Source organism: Chionomys nivalis, chromosome 11 (genome assembly GCF_950005125.1).
Source record: "Chionomys nivalis chromosome 11, mChiNiv1.1, whole genome shotgun sequence".
Classification (NCBI taxonomy): domain Eukaryota; kingdom Metazoa; phylum Chordata; class Mammalia; order Rodentia; family Cricetidae; genus Chionomys; species Chionomys nivalis.
The window spans coordinates 36943005-36960400 of record NC_080096.1 but is presented as its reverse complement, the minus strand read 5'-3'; the positions used below and the strand labels follow the sequence as shown (position 1 = coordinate 36960400).

Genomic DNA, 17396 nt, shown 5'->3' with positions numbered 1-17396 from the left:
AGTTTTCCACAGAAAACAACCACCTGTAACTCTAGTTACGGACATTTGGCACTGTCTTCTGATCACAGGCTTTTATACTCAGACACATAATCATACACAGAAAAAATTAAATGTAAAAAATATTAAACTGTAAATCTCCAATTAAGTTTTAAATTTTACATTACATTTTGTTTATTTAGTTAGTTGGTTAGGTGTGTGTGTGTGTGTGTGTGTGTGTGTGTGTGTATGTATGTATGTAGAGGAGAATAACTTGCAGGAATTGGCTCTGGAGAGCCAGCTCAGGCCTGAGATTTGGCTGCAGTTGTCATTACTATTGGGTCATCTCTCTGGAACCTTTTCAAATATACTGTACTAGAATTTGTAGTATGATTTTTAATAGAAGCAACATTATTGACACCTTATTTCCTATGATAAAAGGTATATTTCTTATATTTTTTCAATAAGTATAATTGCTACAAATTTTAATAGAGGTTATATGAAATATGAGATACTCTTCAATTTCTACCTTGTAAGGAATTTTTAAATTTTTGAATAAATATTAAATTTAGCAGTAGCCTTCTCTACTTGTATTTTTGGATAATTTAGTATTTCTTATTTAATTTATTAGTATGGTAACTAATGTTAATAGGTATATTTAATTTTGATTTACATTTCTCTTCCTAAGATGTATATTATTTTGTTATATGGAAGTTTACTCCTGGATAATATTTAGGATATTTCCACCCCAGCTTGTAACTGGGAATGGGTTACACTTGTTTTGTTTTCCAAGAGATCTTCCCTGATTTTGCTTCATGATTTGAAGAGCCTTACACAAAGAATTCCATAAATTTCTGCCTTTTTAATTTTCTTTCATTTCACAAACCATTAACATAATTTTAAAAGTCAAGTTATGCCCCAACACTCCCCTGCTCCTGCCCCAACACTCCCCTGCTCCTGCCCCAGCACTCCCCTGCTCCTGCCCCAACACTCCTCTGCTCCTGCCCAACACTCCCCTGCTCCTGCCCCAACACTCCCCTGCTCCTTCCCAACACTCCCCTGCTCCTGCCCCAACACTCCTCTGCTCCTGCCCCAACACTCCTCTGCTCCTGCCCCAACACTCCTCTGCTCCTGCCCCAACATTCCCCTGCTCATACCCTCACTTTTGGTTCTTGCTCTTTAAAACTAGGATCTGGAAATTGCTTTATAAAGAATAAGAAAGCAAGTGATTTAGACTTGAGCGCTATTAAATTTCTGCAGAACTGTTCAGCTCTGCTGCCAATGTTGTAAAAGCAGCATAGTCATGAATGAGTATGGCTTTATTCAAAGAAAGAAGGCAATCAGGATTTGGCCCCTATGCTAACAGAAATCACTTTGATGTATTTGACTGTTTTCTGTATCATCTGTGTATGTCTAAATACAATCTCTGTTCTACAATTTAGATTCCTCTTCATTTTAGATAGGACTTATTGACCCTTTGCTATAGATAATTTAATTCTTTAATATTTCTGCTGCTAGATAATTCTTCCTCAAACTCTCAATATATTTTTCTTTGCCACTGACCTAGTGCCATCTAATATCTGATTCTATTTCTGTTACATTAGCTTTCTGTGAACCTCGTACAAACTGACTGCTTCTTCAAGTTCTTGTAAGTTTATTTGCCTTGGTCTCTGCTGCATATTCTGCATGGCTCAGGTTCATATAGCCCGGCTAGGGCAATACTGAAATGAGTAAAGGGAGGAAATACAGACATACTTACAATAACTTTGGAATCATGCTCTAATCCATACCCCTACAACCGGGAACCTCAGCATGTTTGTTAGATACAGCACAGGAGGAGGGTAATCTAGGCTTCTAGGCTGGATAGATGAATAGTCTCAGGCTGTAAACATCTGGAGGAGGAAGCTGCAGTTGCTAATCTTTGCACACCCTGACCAATGGTTCCCAAGCATTCATACCCAGACTCCCAGAGAAGGCTTTGCGATCCCTCTTGTGCCTAGCCCATATGTTTCAATAGCTTTGTTGATTCATCATGGGCCGCTTGGTCTCAAGAGTCTTCATTAGGCCATGCTCATGTCAAAATACACATTCACTCAGGACTTCACCCACTCAGGACTTTCTCTGCCCCCTGCATTTTGCTATTAACAAGCGTGTATTTTATTAGGGGCAGTGTTTTGGGTCTACATTTGTAAATATTTACCTTTCGGGGTTGGTGATGTGAGAGAATTTTCTAACCTCCCTATTGGAACTTAAATCTGACAATGCCTGGCACCTGATCTCAGCTGTGTCTGCCATCTCAGAATCCAGAATTTCTCTCTGTGCTTCCACTTCTTCAACATGTGAATCTCTAAACCTGGCCACATGGAGTAAGGGTTATAATTCTTGGGACTTGGTGTGAGATGGATAATCAGTTCAATTTCTCTTAGTAATACTTTGGGCCACACCCTGCATAGAACCATTATCTTCAGTGGTACCACATGCTTCTAAAGTTTTATCTTTCTTTCTTTCTTTCTTTCTTTCTTTCTTTCTTTCTTTCTTTCTTTCTTTCTTTCTTTCTTTCTTTCTTTCTTTGCAGACGGCATAGCACCTTACTTCTCTGAACTTCCTTGTTTTCCATGTACCCTAAGGGTCAAACATGTCTGTGGACCACTTTTGCTGTGTGTCATCAAATTCTAAAACTGTTCTATCTTTTGTCAGTATTTCTTCTTGGACACATGGAAACTTATGAGGGATGTTTTAACATTTAAAAGTACACGACTATTTTGCTACCATTTTGAAATACACTTTAATTTTTTGATTTGATATAAGAATAATTAAAATAACATTTGTTTTATGATCATATACATGCCTAAATTTTATAGGTATCCTTTATTTACCTGAAAAGTTTCACATTCCCTTTTTATGTGTTTATTGATGAGATAGATTATTTGTAAATCATCTTTGACTAATTTTTATCTGTTATGATATTTGAATTTTCATAGCAATTTACTATTTTGAGTACTGTGTTGTTGTTTTTTTATCTTGCGATATGGTCAATTTTGTCATACACAGAAAGAGTCAGAGAGAGGGTGGATAGAGGTTGGGAGAGGAGAAGAGAATGTCATGGGCAGGTAGAGGAGTAGTCTGGGTGACAACTGGGATTTCTAGATTCTCCTGTCCCAGAACAAGGACTTTTTTGCCAGGAACATGTGAATAGTGGTAGAAATGGAGACAGTTTATTAATAAAAAGAGCACGTGGGGTCTGGAGATCTGGCTCAACATTTAGGGGTGCATACTGCTTTTCCAGAGAATCCAAGTTGATTTCCTAGAATCAATGACGTGAGGTTTTTCACAACTGCCTATAACTCTAACTTTTGGGGGGTCTGACACCCTCTTCTGGGCTCTGTAGGTGCCTGCACTCATATGTATGTATCCACACAGATACATACACACACACTTTTTAAAAATAAAAGTAAGCCCCAAAAACATAAAAGAAAAGAAAGAAGAGAACACTTAGCAAACAAGGATGTAGGCCAGAGAGCTGAGAAACAAGATTAGAGGCTAAACTATTTATGATTAGCTTGCCTAAACAAGCCATTTTGTCCTTATAGTCAGTCAATGGCTTACTGGTCTCATGCATCTTCTTTTGTTTGCTTTTAAACTCTTGTCTTTATTATTTTTTCTATATATTTTTTAAAAGCCTGCTTTGGGTGGTCTTGTAATTCCAAATCTGAGTATTTATGCCTTTCACAACCCTGACCTTATATTCAGCTGTTCCTCCTTCATGTTGTCCTGCCACTTTATCATTTCTCCTTTAAGACAGTTTTTCAGGAGAAGCATTTAGTTTCATTTCTTTCCTCTTTATATCTTGTTAATATTTTATCTCTTGTTCTGTGTGCTTAATTCTGGATTTCTTGAGCTTTTTCTTATAGCTTATTGATTATTCTTGCAGTAACATTTATTATGCATTTAACCTCAGAGATGAATATTTAAATTCAACTGCATGTTTAAGGGCAGCAAGTGGGATTTATTGATGTTGATGGTGTTCTCTTGTGTTGAAAACACTTATTAGTCACTTTAGATGCTTTGTAGTATACTAGAATTTCATAATCTAAATTCCTCTGTGGCTTCTTTTGGTTATTTTTGAGCTAGTTATCCCTCTTAGTTGTGTGGCTATCAGTCCATGTGCCCTTGGCACTGACCTTTTGAGCCTAAGGTGAGGCAGAACAAGAAGACCAAGAGAAGCCATGCTAGAAGAGACTGGTGGCTGCATGGCTTACAGTAGATAGAGATTGTGGAAGGGCCAGGAATAAGATACATCTTTCTGTGGAGTTCCCCGAATGAGTTTCCCACTCACTCTAACTAAGCTCAAGTTCTACCTTCCCACCACTTTTAAAGTGTTGTCATATTGGAATGCATTAAACTCATTCGCTGATTAGGTCAGAGTCTTTATAATCCCCAAAGCCCACTAGCTAGCAAAGAACCCCTCAGGGTACCAGCCTGTGGGGCAACAGTTGATAGTCAAACTATAACAATGAGAGGAAACAAATGGTTTTGCCTCATACAGTTCATTACTTTCAAAGAAAAGGAGAAATGGCTCAAATGTCAGAGTCTCTGTGGTTGAAGTCTAAGGGTCTGTTCTCAAAACTTTTGCAGGTGATTCTAATCTATAAGGCATAATAAATATGAGTGAAATGATTACCTGGAAATTAGGTGCATAGTGAGTACTAAGGATCATTAGTTAAGTTTTCTTTTTGATATAAGATTTTTTCATTTTGATTATTTGATTCTCATCACCAATTGCTGCCATTTTGAACGGGCAGGAGGTAGTTCCTTGCAAATGCACAGAGGGAGACTATCAGGGGATATGTAATCCTGCTGCAAAGGCATAGGCCTTTGCAATCAGAGCATCCTGAAGCTTAAGAAAAGTCCAAATTTTACCATTTACTAGTTTGGAGACTTTTGTTCATTGGATAAAGGCAATATACCTGGCTCTTGCTAGATATAATTTTTTTCTCCTGTGTAAAACGGAGTTAAAAATACAACTTTTATTTAAGCTTGTAGTAGCTACATAACATAAAATATTTAAAAATACTTGAGACATTTTCTAATAGTAACATGTTAATAATTAATAAAAATCCCACTCACTTTCCGCCTTTTTATTTCACTTTGTCTGATTGTATCATTTCTTTATTAGCTTTCCCTCTTTATTGATAATCTAACTCCTGCATATATAATACAGATTCTAGGTTCACTAGAAATGGATTTGACACTTGAAACCTCAAAAGAAAAGAGGGGATTATGCCTTGTGAGGTTCAAAGGCCCTTTGTCCCCTTGATATTGATTTTCTTAAATCAGATAGTAGCCAAGACCTTGAAAAAAGTAATTGAAATGACAACCAGCAGATCTAAGTTATTAATAATGGAGCAGCCTTGGACATTCTTGATGACTTAATGTAATGACAGAAGGGAGGTTCTGAAATGGCTGGAGTTGGGTCAGTAGCTGAGTCTCATAGGATAAAAGAAAACACAAGTTATTTCTGAGAACTTATTTCATGGAATAAAGTCTTTATGATAGTTTCAAATACAAGGACAGATGAAGTGGTCTTGATGTTGTTTTTTTAGTAAAACAAAACTTTGAAAACAAAGTTTGCTATCATATTTTTTTCCATTATTAAAACACTGATTTTCTAGGTGTTATATTATCTTAGACTCTTCATAAGCAACTACTCACAGGTAAAATCATGGCTGAATTATCATTTTTAACTACTGGATTCAAATATAAATACTGTCGTCTACTAGTGAAGTAGCCTCTCCGATAATTAGTTTCCATATCTGTAAAATGGAGAAATATATGTTTTAATTATAGTTATGGAAGGATATGTAAGATCTTTTATGTAAATATCAATATAACAACCTCCTCATGTAAATAATTGTTGAATAATGAAATTCATGAGTTTTTTCAGCTTTATCTTTTTCACTTGTAAATGTAGGGAAAGGCTTGATAAAAGTAAAATCTCAGAACCTTTTTCTTTCCTCCTTCTATTCTAATTGCCTGAGTCCTAGTCTTCAGGCATCATGGGACATATTTCAGTGGTTTTGGGTATGTTTCAATGCAGTTCATCTTTCTTTCATAATCTCGTTTTCCCTTTGCAAAATGTGTTCATTAAAACAAAGATCCGATTGTTATTGTCAGCACTGCCACTCTGGAAAATCCTTAGGCATCTAGAACACTCCATTCTCCTATTGTGAGGGTAAAAGGACAAGAGGAGGGGGTTTATTGAGAACCCATGGGTTCTACAATGCATGCAGATTAGAGCTGAGCCTTACATCCTGAGCCTATAGGAGAGGACAGCACAGTGAAGCCACAGAAAGGAGTAAACATCTCTGAATCTCATCAAAGAGCTCCAATAGCTGGAGAATATTGCCAGTATAATTTAGTACTGTTAGCATCTTTAGTCTCATTGAACATCAAAGGTCTACCTTTACCCTAATGGCATTATTTATTTTCAGTCAAATTCTAGGTTGTTCTAAAGAAAGATTGAAAATTAGTAACTAAATTTTATAGAGGACCCTTATTACCTAATGAGAGTTGAAACAATATACATACATTAACTCCTTTTGTTCCCATCAGAACCCCACTAGGTAGGTACAATTACTACCATTTATCAACATGGGAATTATTATCATCTCATAATACAATTCAGGTATTCTAATAACATAATTCAGGTCACAAAACCCTGAAGTGTTAGTTATAGAAATAAATATCAGGCTTTCAGGGCTCCAAAACTAATTAAGTGAAAGTCAATTGTAGTAATTAATTCCAAAAGAGTAAGATTTGTAAGTTTTCAGGCTTCCCCGGCACAAACAAGTTACAGTCCATGATGTCTGTTGCACTGTGGGGTGCAAGACGGCATGGCTTCCTTTAACCTTGCTTATGGTTTTCTGCCTTACTTATTAAAAAGTGGCAATCTGCATAGCAAGGACTTCTGATAAGTTTCTCTTTCTTTTACAGAGGGTCATTTTCAACATTGTTAACTTCAGTAAAACCAAGAGTCTTTATAGAGATGGGATGGCACCTATGGTGAAATCTACCAGCAGACCGAAATGGTAAGTGACCCATGTGGTGAGGTGATCTATTTCTGATCAGAAAATTTGACTTGTTGCTAAAGTTTACCCTTTTCATAGCTGGGGCAAAACTTTATTGTATCAGAGAAATATGAATTAGGGGAGCTTCTAGATGGCTATTACCTGGGCTCAACACACTGTTCTTTCAGAACGTTAGGAACTTGTTCCCATGTTTAGTAGAACCAACATTTGGTTATGAGATTAGGTACAGCATGATGTTTGGTAAAGTTATTGTCTCATTTTGATTTATTGTGTGTCTTTGGGAATATACTTAAAATTGGACTTCTGCCCACTCCTCTTCCTTTGGTCTTCTCTAAATATAGATGATCACATGCATCCCAGAATAGCTGTGAATGCAGTTCAACATGTTTGCAGATGACAATGCCATGTCACAAAAATGGTTGGACACTCTGGATATATTTCTGTGCTTCCTCCTTCGTTCCTTTCTTTCTTTTCTGTGTGTATGTTTTTATGGTATTTTCTAAAGTCATTGTAGTTTTATAGATGATAGAGATTTATTTGTTCCATCACTGTACTGAGGAGGAGACAAGTTAGAGTTAGGTAGGATTGCTTACTAATTGTAATGATGGTGATATTAATAGTAATAATAACAACAACACCATTTGTTGAAACCTCATTCTTTTGCAAACATTTTACTTCTATGGTTAATATTTTCAACTTCTCTAAGAAACATTTTTAAATATAAAAAAACTGCAGATGAAAAAGTTGAGGCTAGGAAAAATTAAGTATTTTCTCAAAGTCAACTAAGGGAGGACCTAGTTATTTATATTTTGCCTCATCGGACCATGAAACTGCTTCATCCTTAGCCTTTATTTACGACAACAACGTTTGTTGAGACTAACTAGGTGAGAGTTTTTAAAGACAGAAATCAAGTATTAGTCATCTGTCACACAGTAGGTGTTAGACAAATGCTCTGGGGACTGAACTGAATTGCTTATGAGAATTTATATGTAAGGCACCTTGCTAAGTACTCAATAAATGTTATCTATTATTAATAATATGTAAAATAATATACAAATGCAAGGGGTTGTTAATATTATTCTAGCTTTGATCCTTGTTCAAATTTTAATGACTAGTGAGAAGATAGTCTCCAAATGTCTGTATTTATAGAAAACTAGCATTTCATAAATATTGAAATTGTGCTTTTATCTACAAATGATGCTTGGCAATTTTCTATAAATGCTAGCTTGAGAGGCTCAGGTTTAAAATGCATACATTTGATAACAGTTATGAAAACTGTTTATTAAATGGTAAAATTATCTCTGGTCATGTTTATACTTACTGCATCAAATCAATTAAGCAGCTGCACTTTTGATCTCTTTCTGTCAATGTGTTCTGGGCAAAGAGCAAGACCTGAGTCTCTCTATCCAGGCCAAGAAAACAATAATATAGGCAGGCATGTGTGTTGATGGATATGTCAAGTCAGTAAAACAATATCACTGTCTGTTCATAGGAACAGTTTTCCATGTTCTGTGTTAAGATCTTATGCAGCAACAGTAATTGTTATCTACCTTTCCAAGTGTTAGCTTTGGCTGTTCTAATTCTCTCACTGCTCCTCTTTACTCCCCTCCTCTTACCCCCTCCCTTCTTCTCTCCCTCTTTCCCTCCTGCTTCCCCTTCTTTCTTTCCCACATTTCCTACAACTCCTCATCTCTCAAATCTTATACCTAAAATTGTTTCATTCTGGTACCTACACTTAGTTTCTCTCTCTCTCTCTCTCTCTCTCTCTCTCTCTCTCTCTCTCTCTCTCTCGATTTTGAAATATTAATTAGTCCTTGCATTTGTATTATAATACCTTAGAAACAAGCTAGTGCCTATATCCACTGCTGGTAGGCCTTAGCAACAGCAATTATCCATATCCAGTCCTTGAGTTTTTCTAGTCTAAAATAGCCTCAAGTTTGGACACAAGATAACTTGTGCAAACCATTCTGTTTATCTGATTCCTCCTTCTGATGCCTAGAATGTGAATATGAAGCTTCTCTGATTGTTTTACTCTTTTCCTCACTCTAGATGTTTATATATTTGTTTATCGAAATATTTCAAGCTTTGTCATGTTCTATACATTGTATTAAATGTTGGAGTGCAGAATGGATATGAATATGCAAAGAGAACTCTAATAGAATTTTTATTAAATAATCTCCAGAGATCCTAACCATTCTTCTAATTGCCATTATTTTATACTGAACAACCTTTCTGTTCTTTTTGCTATTCTTTCCTTAGGATATTTGTTCATTCCTTCTGTTAGTTACCTAGACCAGAACCTACATCCCAGGAGCTATTATCTCAAATTTCCCAGTGGTCATGATCATTTTCCTGTCAAAATAATTTATTTTGCTGAATTTAAGGAATTTATCACAATTTAGCACTCCAGAGAAATGGCTTGATCCAAGCCTAGCAAGTACCTTGCAGATTCAACTATTAAAATATCTCCTTCAGTGCTTGCTTAATTCCAGTTTTCCCAGTATAAAGACATGAATATTTTTCCTTGCCTGGGATTTTTTGGTAATAACAAGTAAATTTTGAGTTTTTAGAAAAATTCTTGCCTCAGGATCAATGTTAAAGGCTTTACGTTATCTGGACTTTATCTGCAGAGATATTGAAGAATAGCATTTCTTTGCTTTTCAAGATAAAATATTCTTGGTGTGTCTCATAAGTAACTATAAGTGATCCCAAGACTTTTGGGTTTAGCATAAACCTGTAAACCTGCTAGTTATAGAAAGTAAATGAAGAAAAGACACATCTGAGAAGCCATTATGCAAATATATGACCACCCAATTCTTTCCTGGTTAAAAGAAATAAAGTAAAAATATCTTGTAGCAAATGGCAAGGCTACGGGAAATTCTCTGACTGTTTTAGTGCAGTATAATTAATTCTGTTCACACACTAGCCCTCTTAATGACTATGGTTAGTATCTGTACCACTAGAATTTTTCAGTCACAACTCATCAATATTTTTTAATAGTGCCAAAAGTAAGTTTACTATGTGTGAACACTGCTGGAAACTGGCATCTCTAGACAGTTGAGATCTGTATATTTGTATATGCAAAAACTGAGGGTAGAAATATTTATACAAGTAGTTAATGACGATGCCAGCCAGAAATGTATGAACCTGTGTGTACTATTTCAACCACATGCAATGCATGTCAGTGGTAGGAGAAGGGAATAAACACAAGAAGCATAGAGAAGCATGTTGATGTATGGTCTTCGGCTGATCTGAAATACCATCTTTTATTTCCCTTACAGTAGACTAAGAAGATTGGAATGAACTTCAAAAGTAATTTTTACTTAATATTTTATTGTTGATATAATCTATGCTAGATTCTGTGGTGATAAATATGAACCTGATCTGATTTTGTTTTTGCAAATTGCTTATAGGCATACTATGAGGAAACATTAGGAAATACATAGAGAATACTGTGTGGAGTTAAGAAGAGGAAACAAATGGGTGTTAGTAGGGAGGGCTCTAGAGATGAGTTGAGATACTCTATGGAGAAGGTGGTATTTCAACTGGATTGCCAATGGATGGGATATGAACAAAAAATAGTTGGACTACAAGAGAAAGAAATAACAATACACAATGCTTGCTCCCTTTTAAAAGTATTTGTAACTAGTAATAAAGCAATGTTAACATTATTACTTGCTTATGTTATAAAAAGCAAATGTGAAATAAATGTATAAATACGTTTTAAAGTCTAAAATATCTTGGTAGTAAAACAAAATTTCAAACTCCCTGATTTTTTTCCCTTGATTTATGTAATGCTGAGTTTTGTGAGCATTTTTCTCCTACCCTTCCTCAATTCCATCTGCCTATTAGTAACTGCTTACTGAGTACTTATAATGCACCAGTAACTGTGTGAGGCTCTTAAGCATGGTGGTTAATGAATATATTATAATATGGATATAATATAATATATAGTTTGTTGTACTAAAAAATCTATAATTCTAAGGAAATATGTTAACTAGTGTAATGGGGAGATTGAATATACTGTAGAAACTATCCAGCCGTCTACATATCATTTCAGACTTAATCTAGGGGCACCAAGATGTTTTAGTAGGTAAAAGTGTTTCCCACAAAAGCCCAGTGATCCAAATTTAGACCAAGGGACTCACATAAAATGGAAGTAGAAAAATCAGTTAAAGTTGTCATCTCACCTCAAAGTATACCATGTCATGTATATGCTCCTATGAAATATCTCTGTCTCTCTCTCTGCTTTCTTTCTTTCTCCCTCTCCCTCTCTCTCCCATAAGCTAAAACCTACATAGTTACTGAATATAAGCTCTTGTTACATGCACTCTCATAAAATGTGTTCTTAATATAAAATGGTAGCCACCAACTTGCATTATATCAGAGCTGTAATATGGAAAGCATTAAGAACTGACATTGAGCTGTGCGGTGGTGGCGCATGCCTTACATCGCAGCACTTGGGAAGCAGAGACAAGCAGATCACTTTGAGTTTAAGGCCAGCCTGGTCTACAGAACAAGTTCCAGGACAGTCAGGTCTAAACATAGAGAAACCCTGCCTCACAAAACCAACCAAGCAACAACGACAAAAGAGAACTGACATTGAATGTCTGGAGGTAAGACTCTGTAGTAGAGTAGTTCAGAACTTGCTGGGCTTGCATGAGCTTCAGGTCCTGCTAAAAACAAAGACAGGTGTATGCCCAATAAAATGATCCCTGTTATTGTCTTTTTATTTCATTTAATTTTGCATCTCAAGAATATTACTACAGTAAAACCAAGTTTCAAAATTAAGTAATATTGCATAAAAAGATAAAAGAGCCAGGCAGTGGTGATGCATCCTTTAATCCCAGCACTCGGGAGGCAGAGGCAGGCAGATCTCTGTGAGTTCAAGGCCAACCTGGACTACAAGAGCTAGTTCCAGGACAGGCTCCAAAGCTACAGAGAAACCCTGTCTTGAAAATACAAAAACAAAAAACAAACAAACAAAAAAGATAAAAGGGCATTTCAGACTTCTGATTCTTAGGTAAGATGCGAGAGGTTCCCTTCTTCTTTCTAGTACTGTTGAAAGAGTTGGCCACTATTTATGAAGCAAACGAAGACCTAGAAAGCTAAAGAGCAGAGGAGAGGCTTCTAGGATTTTGAGCACCTCAGAAATGATTCTGCACTATTCCTTGAACTTCTTTTTGCCTGATCTGTGCATCAAGGTCTTCTGAGAAGCTGGTGGCCTGCAAATGCCAGCAAGAACAGAACTGTTTTTGAATGCTCTCAAAAGTGGGAGCCTAGGCAGTTTGGATGCTCACCTTACTAGACCTGGATGGAGGTGGGTGGTCCTTGGACTTCCCACAGGGCAGGGAACCGGGATTACTCTTAGGGATGATGAGGGAGGGGAACTCGATGGGGGAGGGGGAGGGAAATGGGAGGTGGTGGCAGGGAGAAGGCAGAAATCTTTAATAAATAAATAAATAAATTTTAAAAAAAGTGGGTTCTTATTTAGAAGGAACTAGGAAATCAGTCTAGCAGGACATGTGATATTGAGACAACACTGGCCTAATCCATCAAAACATGAAAAGAAAATGTATCCATTCAATAAAAGACAAGTGGAAAACCGAAGCTTCTACCCCCACATATACCCAGTGATGACAAAGAAAAGCAGGACGTCAGGATTTTAATTTCTTTTTCTTACCAGCAATTCCTTCTTTTTCCTTTGTATATGAATCCATATGGGTATGCATATGTGTGCTCCTTATGTGTAGGTGAGATTGTGTGGAGGCCAGAAGACAACCTCATGTATCATTCTTCAAGTACCATCTGCTTGTTTTTTTCAGACCAGGTCTCTCTCATTGGCCTAGAACCTAGTGAGTAGACTAGGCTGACTATCCAGTGAGCCCCGGGGATCTGCCTGTCTTTTTCCCAATGCAACAGAGAGGATGGAACCATAGGCATTATCCAGTCTGAGTAATAGAGAAAGAACAGATTTAAAAGAGAGTTGAAGGTGTTCAGAGACCCATGAGACTGTGTCAACCATTTTAATATCCATGCCTTCAGAGTTGCTGAGGGAGAGGGAAGCATGGCCTGGAAAAGAAGGAATTGACTGAAATCTTTCTGAATTTGAGGAAAGACATAAACTTTTTAAAAAAGATTTATACATTTATTATGTGTACAACGTTCCTTCCATGTGTGCCCGCATGCCAGAAAGGGGTGCTACGTCTCATTATAGATGGCTGTGAGCCACCATGTGGTTGCTGGGAATTGAACTCAGGACCTCTGAAAGAGCAGACAGTGCTCTTAACCACTGAGCCATTTCTTCAGCATGGAAAGACATAAGCTTACAGATAAGTAAACTCCAGACAGGAAGACCTAGAGAAAGCCCTGTCAAGAAATGTCATAGTCAAAATTTCTGAAAAGGAGGGATAGAAAATCACCATGAAGGCCAGGTAAAGTACCATGATTTCTTTCAAAGAGCCAACAGCCCCCTGCTCAGCAAGAATGTTCTACAAGAATTAAGAAGAAATTAAGATATTCAATATGAAAGAAAACTAAGATTGTCTCTTACCATCAGACTAATTCTAATTCTTTAAATTCATCAATTTAAAGAGGTTCTTGATGTATAAAGATTACATAAAGAGCTTTAGAATATCCAGAAGGAACAATAGAAAGTGAAAACCTGGGCAAAACCAATAGGGTTTATTTTCTGTTTTCAAACATGTTTGATGTAGAATCAAAAATGATCTTATTATCTAACACAGGTCTTACTATACGATAGATTATACAGTAATACAGTAACAAATGAAAAGTATTCCTGTGCCATGCACAACTGTCAATGGACTGGTGCTGACCACAAAGTATTGCTGCTGTAGACTGAACCTAAAATGAATGGCAAAGATGACTGTGTGAGAGAGTTGGTCCCCAACTTGTCATAAGAGGAAATGGTTTTAAGGATTGCCCAGAGTGGGAGGTGCTTTGATCTTGGGGCATGCTTTTCCTCTTCTTCCCTTTCTTTTCTGGCTGTGGGTTGAAGAATTTAGTCCTTTGTTCTTGCTATTGTCTTCCAGAATCTCTACTAAAGGCTCTTGGCAAATAGTCCACCTATTAACAGACTAAAAACTACAAAACCATGAGCTTAAATAAAACTTTTTATGACTCTCTTATCTCAGATATACATTATGTCGTCTAAGAGGGACTAGTACAAATAGATGGTAAGGAGGAAGAGGACAGGAATGACCACAGTGTTGTAGCATCTGAATGGCCACTGTGCTGAGACACCAATGCACCTTGATACCACCTTGATACATGTAAAACAAAGATGTAGAGCCTTGTTCATGAATTGTGTTGATGTAAATTTTCTAGCTTTGATGGTTGGCTGTGAATGGGAGGAGGAAGCCATGGGGACTCATAAGAGAACTGGATGATGACATTCAGGACCTTTCCATACTGCTTTGTAAATTCATGAGAATCAGTGTTGTCCCAAGAACTGGTTAGAGTTTATATTATTTCATCTGAATTTTCACAAAATTTCACACCGATTATTTGAAAACTGACAAAAAATATCAGGATCTCTGACTTCTCAGAGATTAAATGACAGGAAGAATGAATCCATTTAAAGTCATAAATGTGCCTGGTGGTGGTGGGTCACACCTTTAATCCTAGCACTTGGGAGGCAAAGGCAGGCGAATCTCTGTGAGTGTGAGGCCAGCCCGGTCTCCATAGTAAGTTCCAGGACAGCAGGACTGTTTCACAGAAATCCTGTCCCAGAAAAAAGGAAAGAAGAAGAAAAGAAGAGAATAAATCTAACAAACAGAACATCTCAACAACAAAAAAATTCATTTCCTAGAATGGCTAATATGACCTGAGGAAATAGACAGGTAGGGGAAGCAGAGACTCCTAGATATGCATTCCATTATGGGCCTTATTGGTCCAGGACCAAGTCGCCAAACCACTCCATGCTGCTGTGTGCTTCTGCACGCAGAGCACAGCAAGGTTGTCTATCCCAGATGATTCTCACACTGCAGAGAAGGGAGTTCTTATACTGGGCAAGGAAGAAACCCAAGAAAGGTATGGACCTTTGTCTCCTGTGTCTACCACAGTGATGTGAGCCAACATTTGTCAGCACAGTTCTAGAAAGCAGCAAAGTCAGAAATTATTACCTCCCGTTTGCAGGTTTGAAAGCCAAGGCTCAGAAAAGTACATCATAGTTGTACAGGGGGCAGAAGAAGGACTACATTATATTTCTCTGACCCTTAACCATATGGTTTCCTCTAGTCCCTTGTAATTTATAGCATTGTTAGCACAAGGGCACTATGTCAGGAACATACACAGACCTGGTTGCATCTTCCCATCATGTCAGATTTCTTGAATAATGTAAGTTAATAAACTGTATTAATTTGATTTCATTGGTTCTAATCCATGCATATATGATATATGATACAGAATGTTAGTGAAAGGGTTAAAGAGTACAGGATTCAAAATGACCGAGTGGTATGATATTCTATTATTATATGCAGCATATTTTATTTATTTGTCAGTTGAAAAGTATGAGCGATATTGATAGGAACTTCTATGTGTAAGTTTTTATATGGACATATCATTCATCTTGAGCATACAATTGCTATGCTGTATTACATATTAAGTTCAACCTTTTGAGGAAACATTCTGTGGTTTTTTCCAAGTGGCTACAGCATTTTATATTCACACCAACATCTAATCTCTTCGTGATTCTTATATTGTGTGTGTGTGTGTGTGTAAACAGAGAGAAGGAGGAGGAGGAAGCAAGAAGCTTATGTGAGGGGGATGAATTTTATGCATGCCTATGTGTAGATATTTTATTGTGAATAACTATAAATTCATATAATTTTTGTATGTATACCTGTGTTCTTTTCATATCTTAATCCAAGTACTTTAGTCTCCATTCTTCCAGAGTGTCTTGTTGGCCTATTTGAGACATCTTGCTTGCTGGTAAGCCTATATTCAGCCACAATATCTGGCAAGTACCAAGTAGGGTCTGCTGAGCAGATTTTGGGGTCTGCTGTCTTGAGAAAGAATGGTGTCACAGGGAAAGTGATCTGGGGTAGGTCCAATTTCGGTGTTCGGACTTCTGTGTTATTAAGCATAATTTAAAGGCATATTTAAAAGGAGATAAATTTCCTCCCCAGCTACTTTCTTTGGTTGCTTCATCCTCTTTGCAGAACCTATTTTTAAGACCATGTTCTACCACTCATTCTTTGAACAACTGAACAACCCATGTGATTTTCTGAGCCTCTGGTTCCTCAGTTATAAAACAGAGCTAATAACATGAATCTTAAGTTTCACAGTAAGAATTAAAGCGGTGTGACTCACCCAAAGCTTTCAACTGTAAGAGTTACTGTCTTGGTCTGGGACAGAGCTCCAGCCTCAAAGGCATGAGCCCAATGATAAAGTGCTAACAGAGCCTGCCAGAAGCCCTGCTCCAATCAACAGCACTCAGAAACAGATTACTGTTAATTTCTCTCATTTTTCATAAAATCCTGCATTAGTTCTAAAGCTTCATGCCTGTCCATAAAAGTTTGCTGTTATTGTCATTTCAACCTCTTCCTAGAATTTTTAATTTGAGAAACAAAATTAATAAAGTTGCATGGGTCATAGAAGTATTATTTGCTCTATGGCATGTGATCAAATATATCAGAAACAATAAAATGATTTCACTTGAACTGGAACAGGCTTTGCTTTAATTTTATAGAACAAGAAGAGGGAGAGAAAAGTGCCAAAAAGAATAAAACAAAACAAACTAAGCTCATCAAATAGCACATTGTAAAACTCCAGTAATTTAAAGGAGTAACTGAAATAGACATGATTATCTCCCACTCACTCTGCTGAGAAGAAAAGAAACAATTAAAATGAATGTGTTAGTGAGAATATTTTATTTCAATATTTCTATGATATTTACTCCAATTTCATAATGAATAGAATTACTTAGTGCAACTGAAACTGCAAGATAGAATTTTAAAGAACGAATTGTGAAGATAAAGGCAGCTGTCTCCTGTTCAGATCGGGGAGCAGATTTTCCTGATGGCAACAATTGAAGATGCGACACTGAATGTGGGTTTGTATGTGATGCGGAGCGAATCAAGGGTGATGAGGTCCCCAGAGGATCTAGATTCCGATAAATTCCCCTTTCCAAAATGGAAAGTACCAAAGATTCTTCTTGAAATGGTGTGTGAGTGGAGGTAGGTGGTAGGGGCGGGGATAGGAAGGAACAGAGTGCATCTTTAAGGTTCTTACTAAACAGCATAGCATTTCGGAGCTTGATGGCACCTTAAAGATCACTGGTCCAAACTTTCAGTTAAAATACTAAACATT

At 37.0% G+C, this 17396-nt stretch overlaps 1 protein-coding gene across 1 annotated transcript in view; it reads left to right on the top strand.

Moving 5' to 3' along the window:
- The window catches only part of Agbl4 (AGBL carboxypeptidase 4), a 1086156-nt gene that overhangs the window by 444514 nt on the left and 624246 nt on the right, over window positions 1-17396 (top strand). Inside the window, exon 4 of the mRNA XM_057784997.1 lies at window positions 6970-7064. Coding sequence (XP_057640980.1) covers window positions 6970-7064 — 95 coding nt within the window. The remainder of the gene's footprint in view (window positions 1-6969; window positions 7065-17396) is intronic.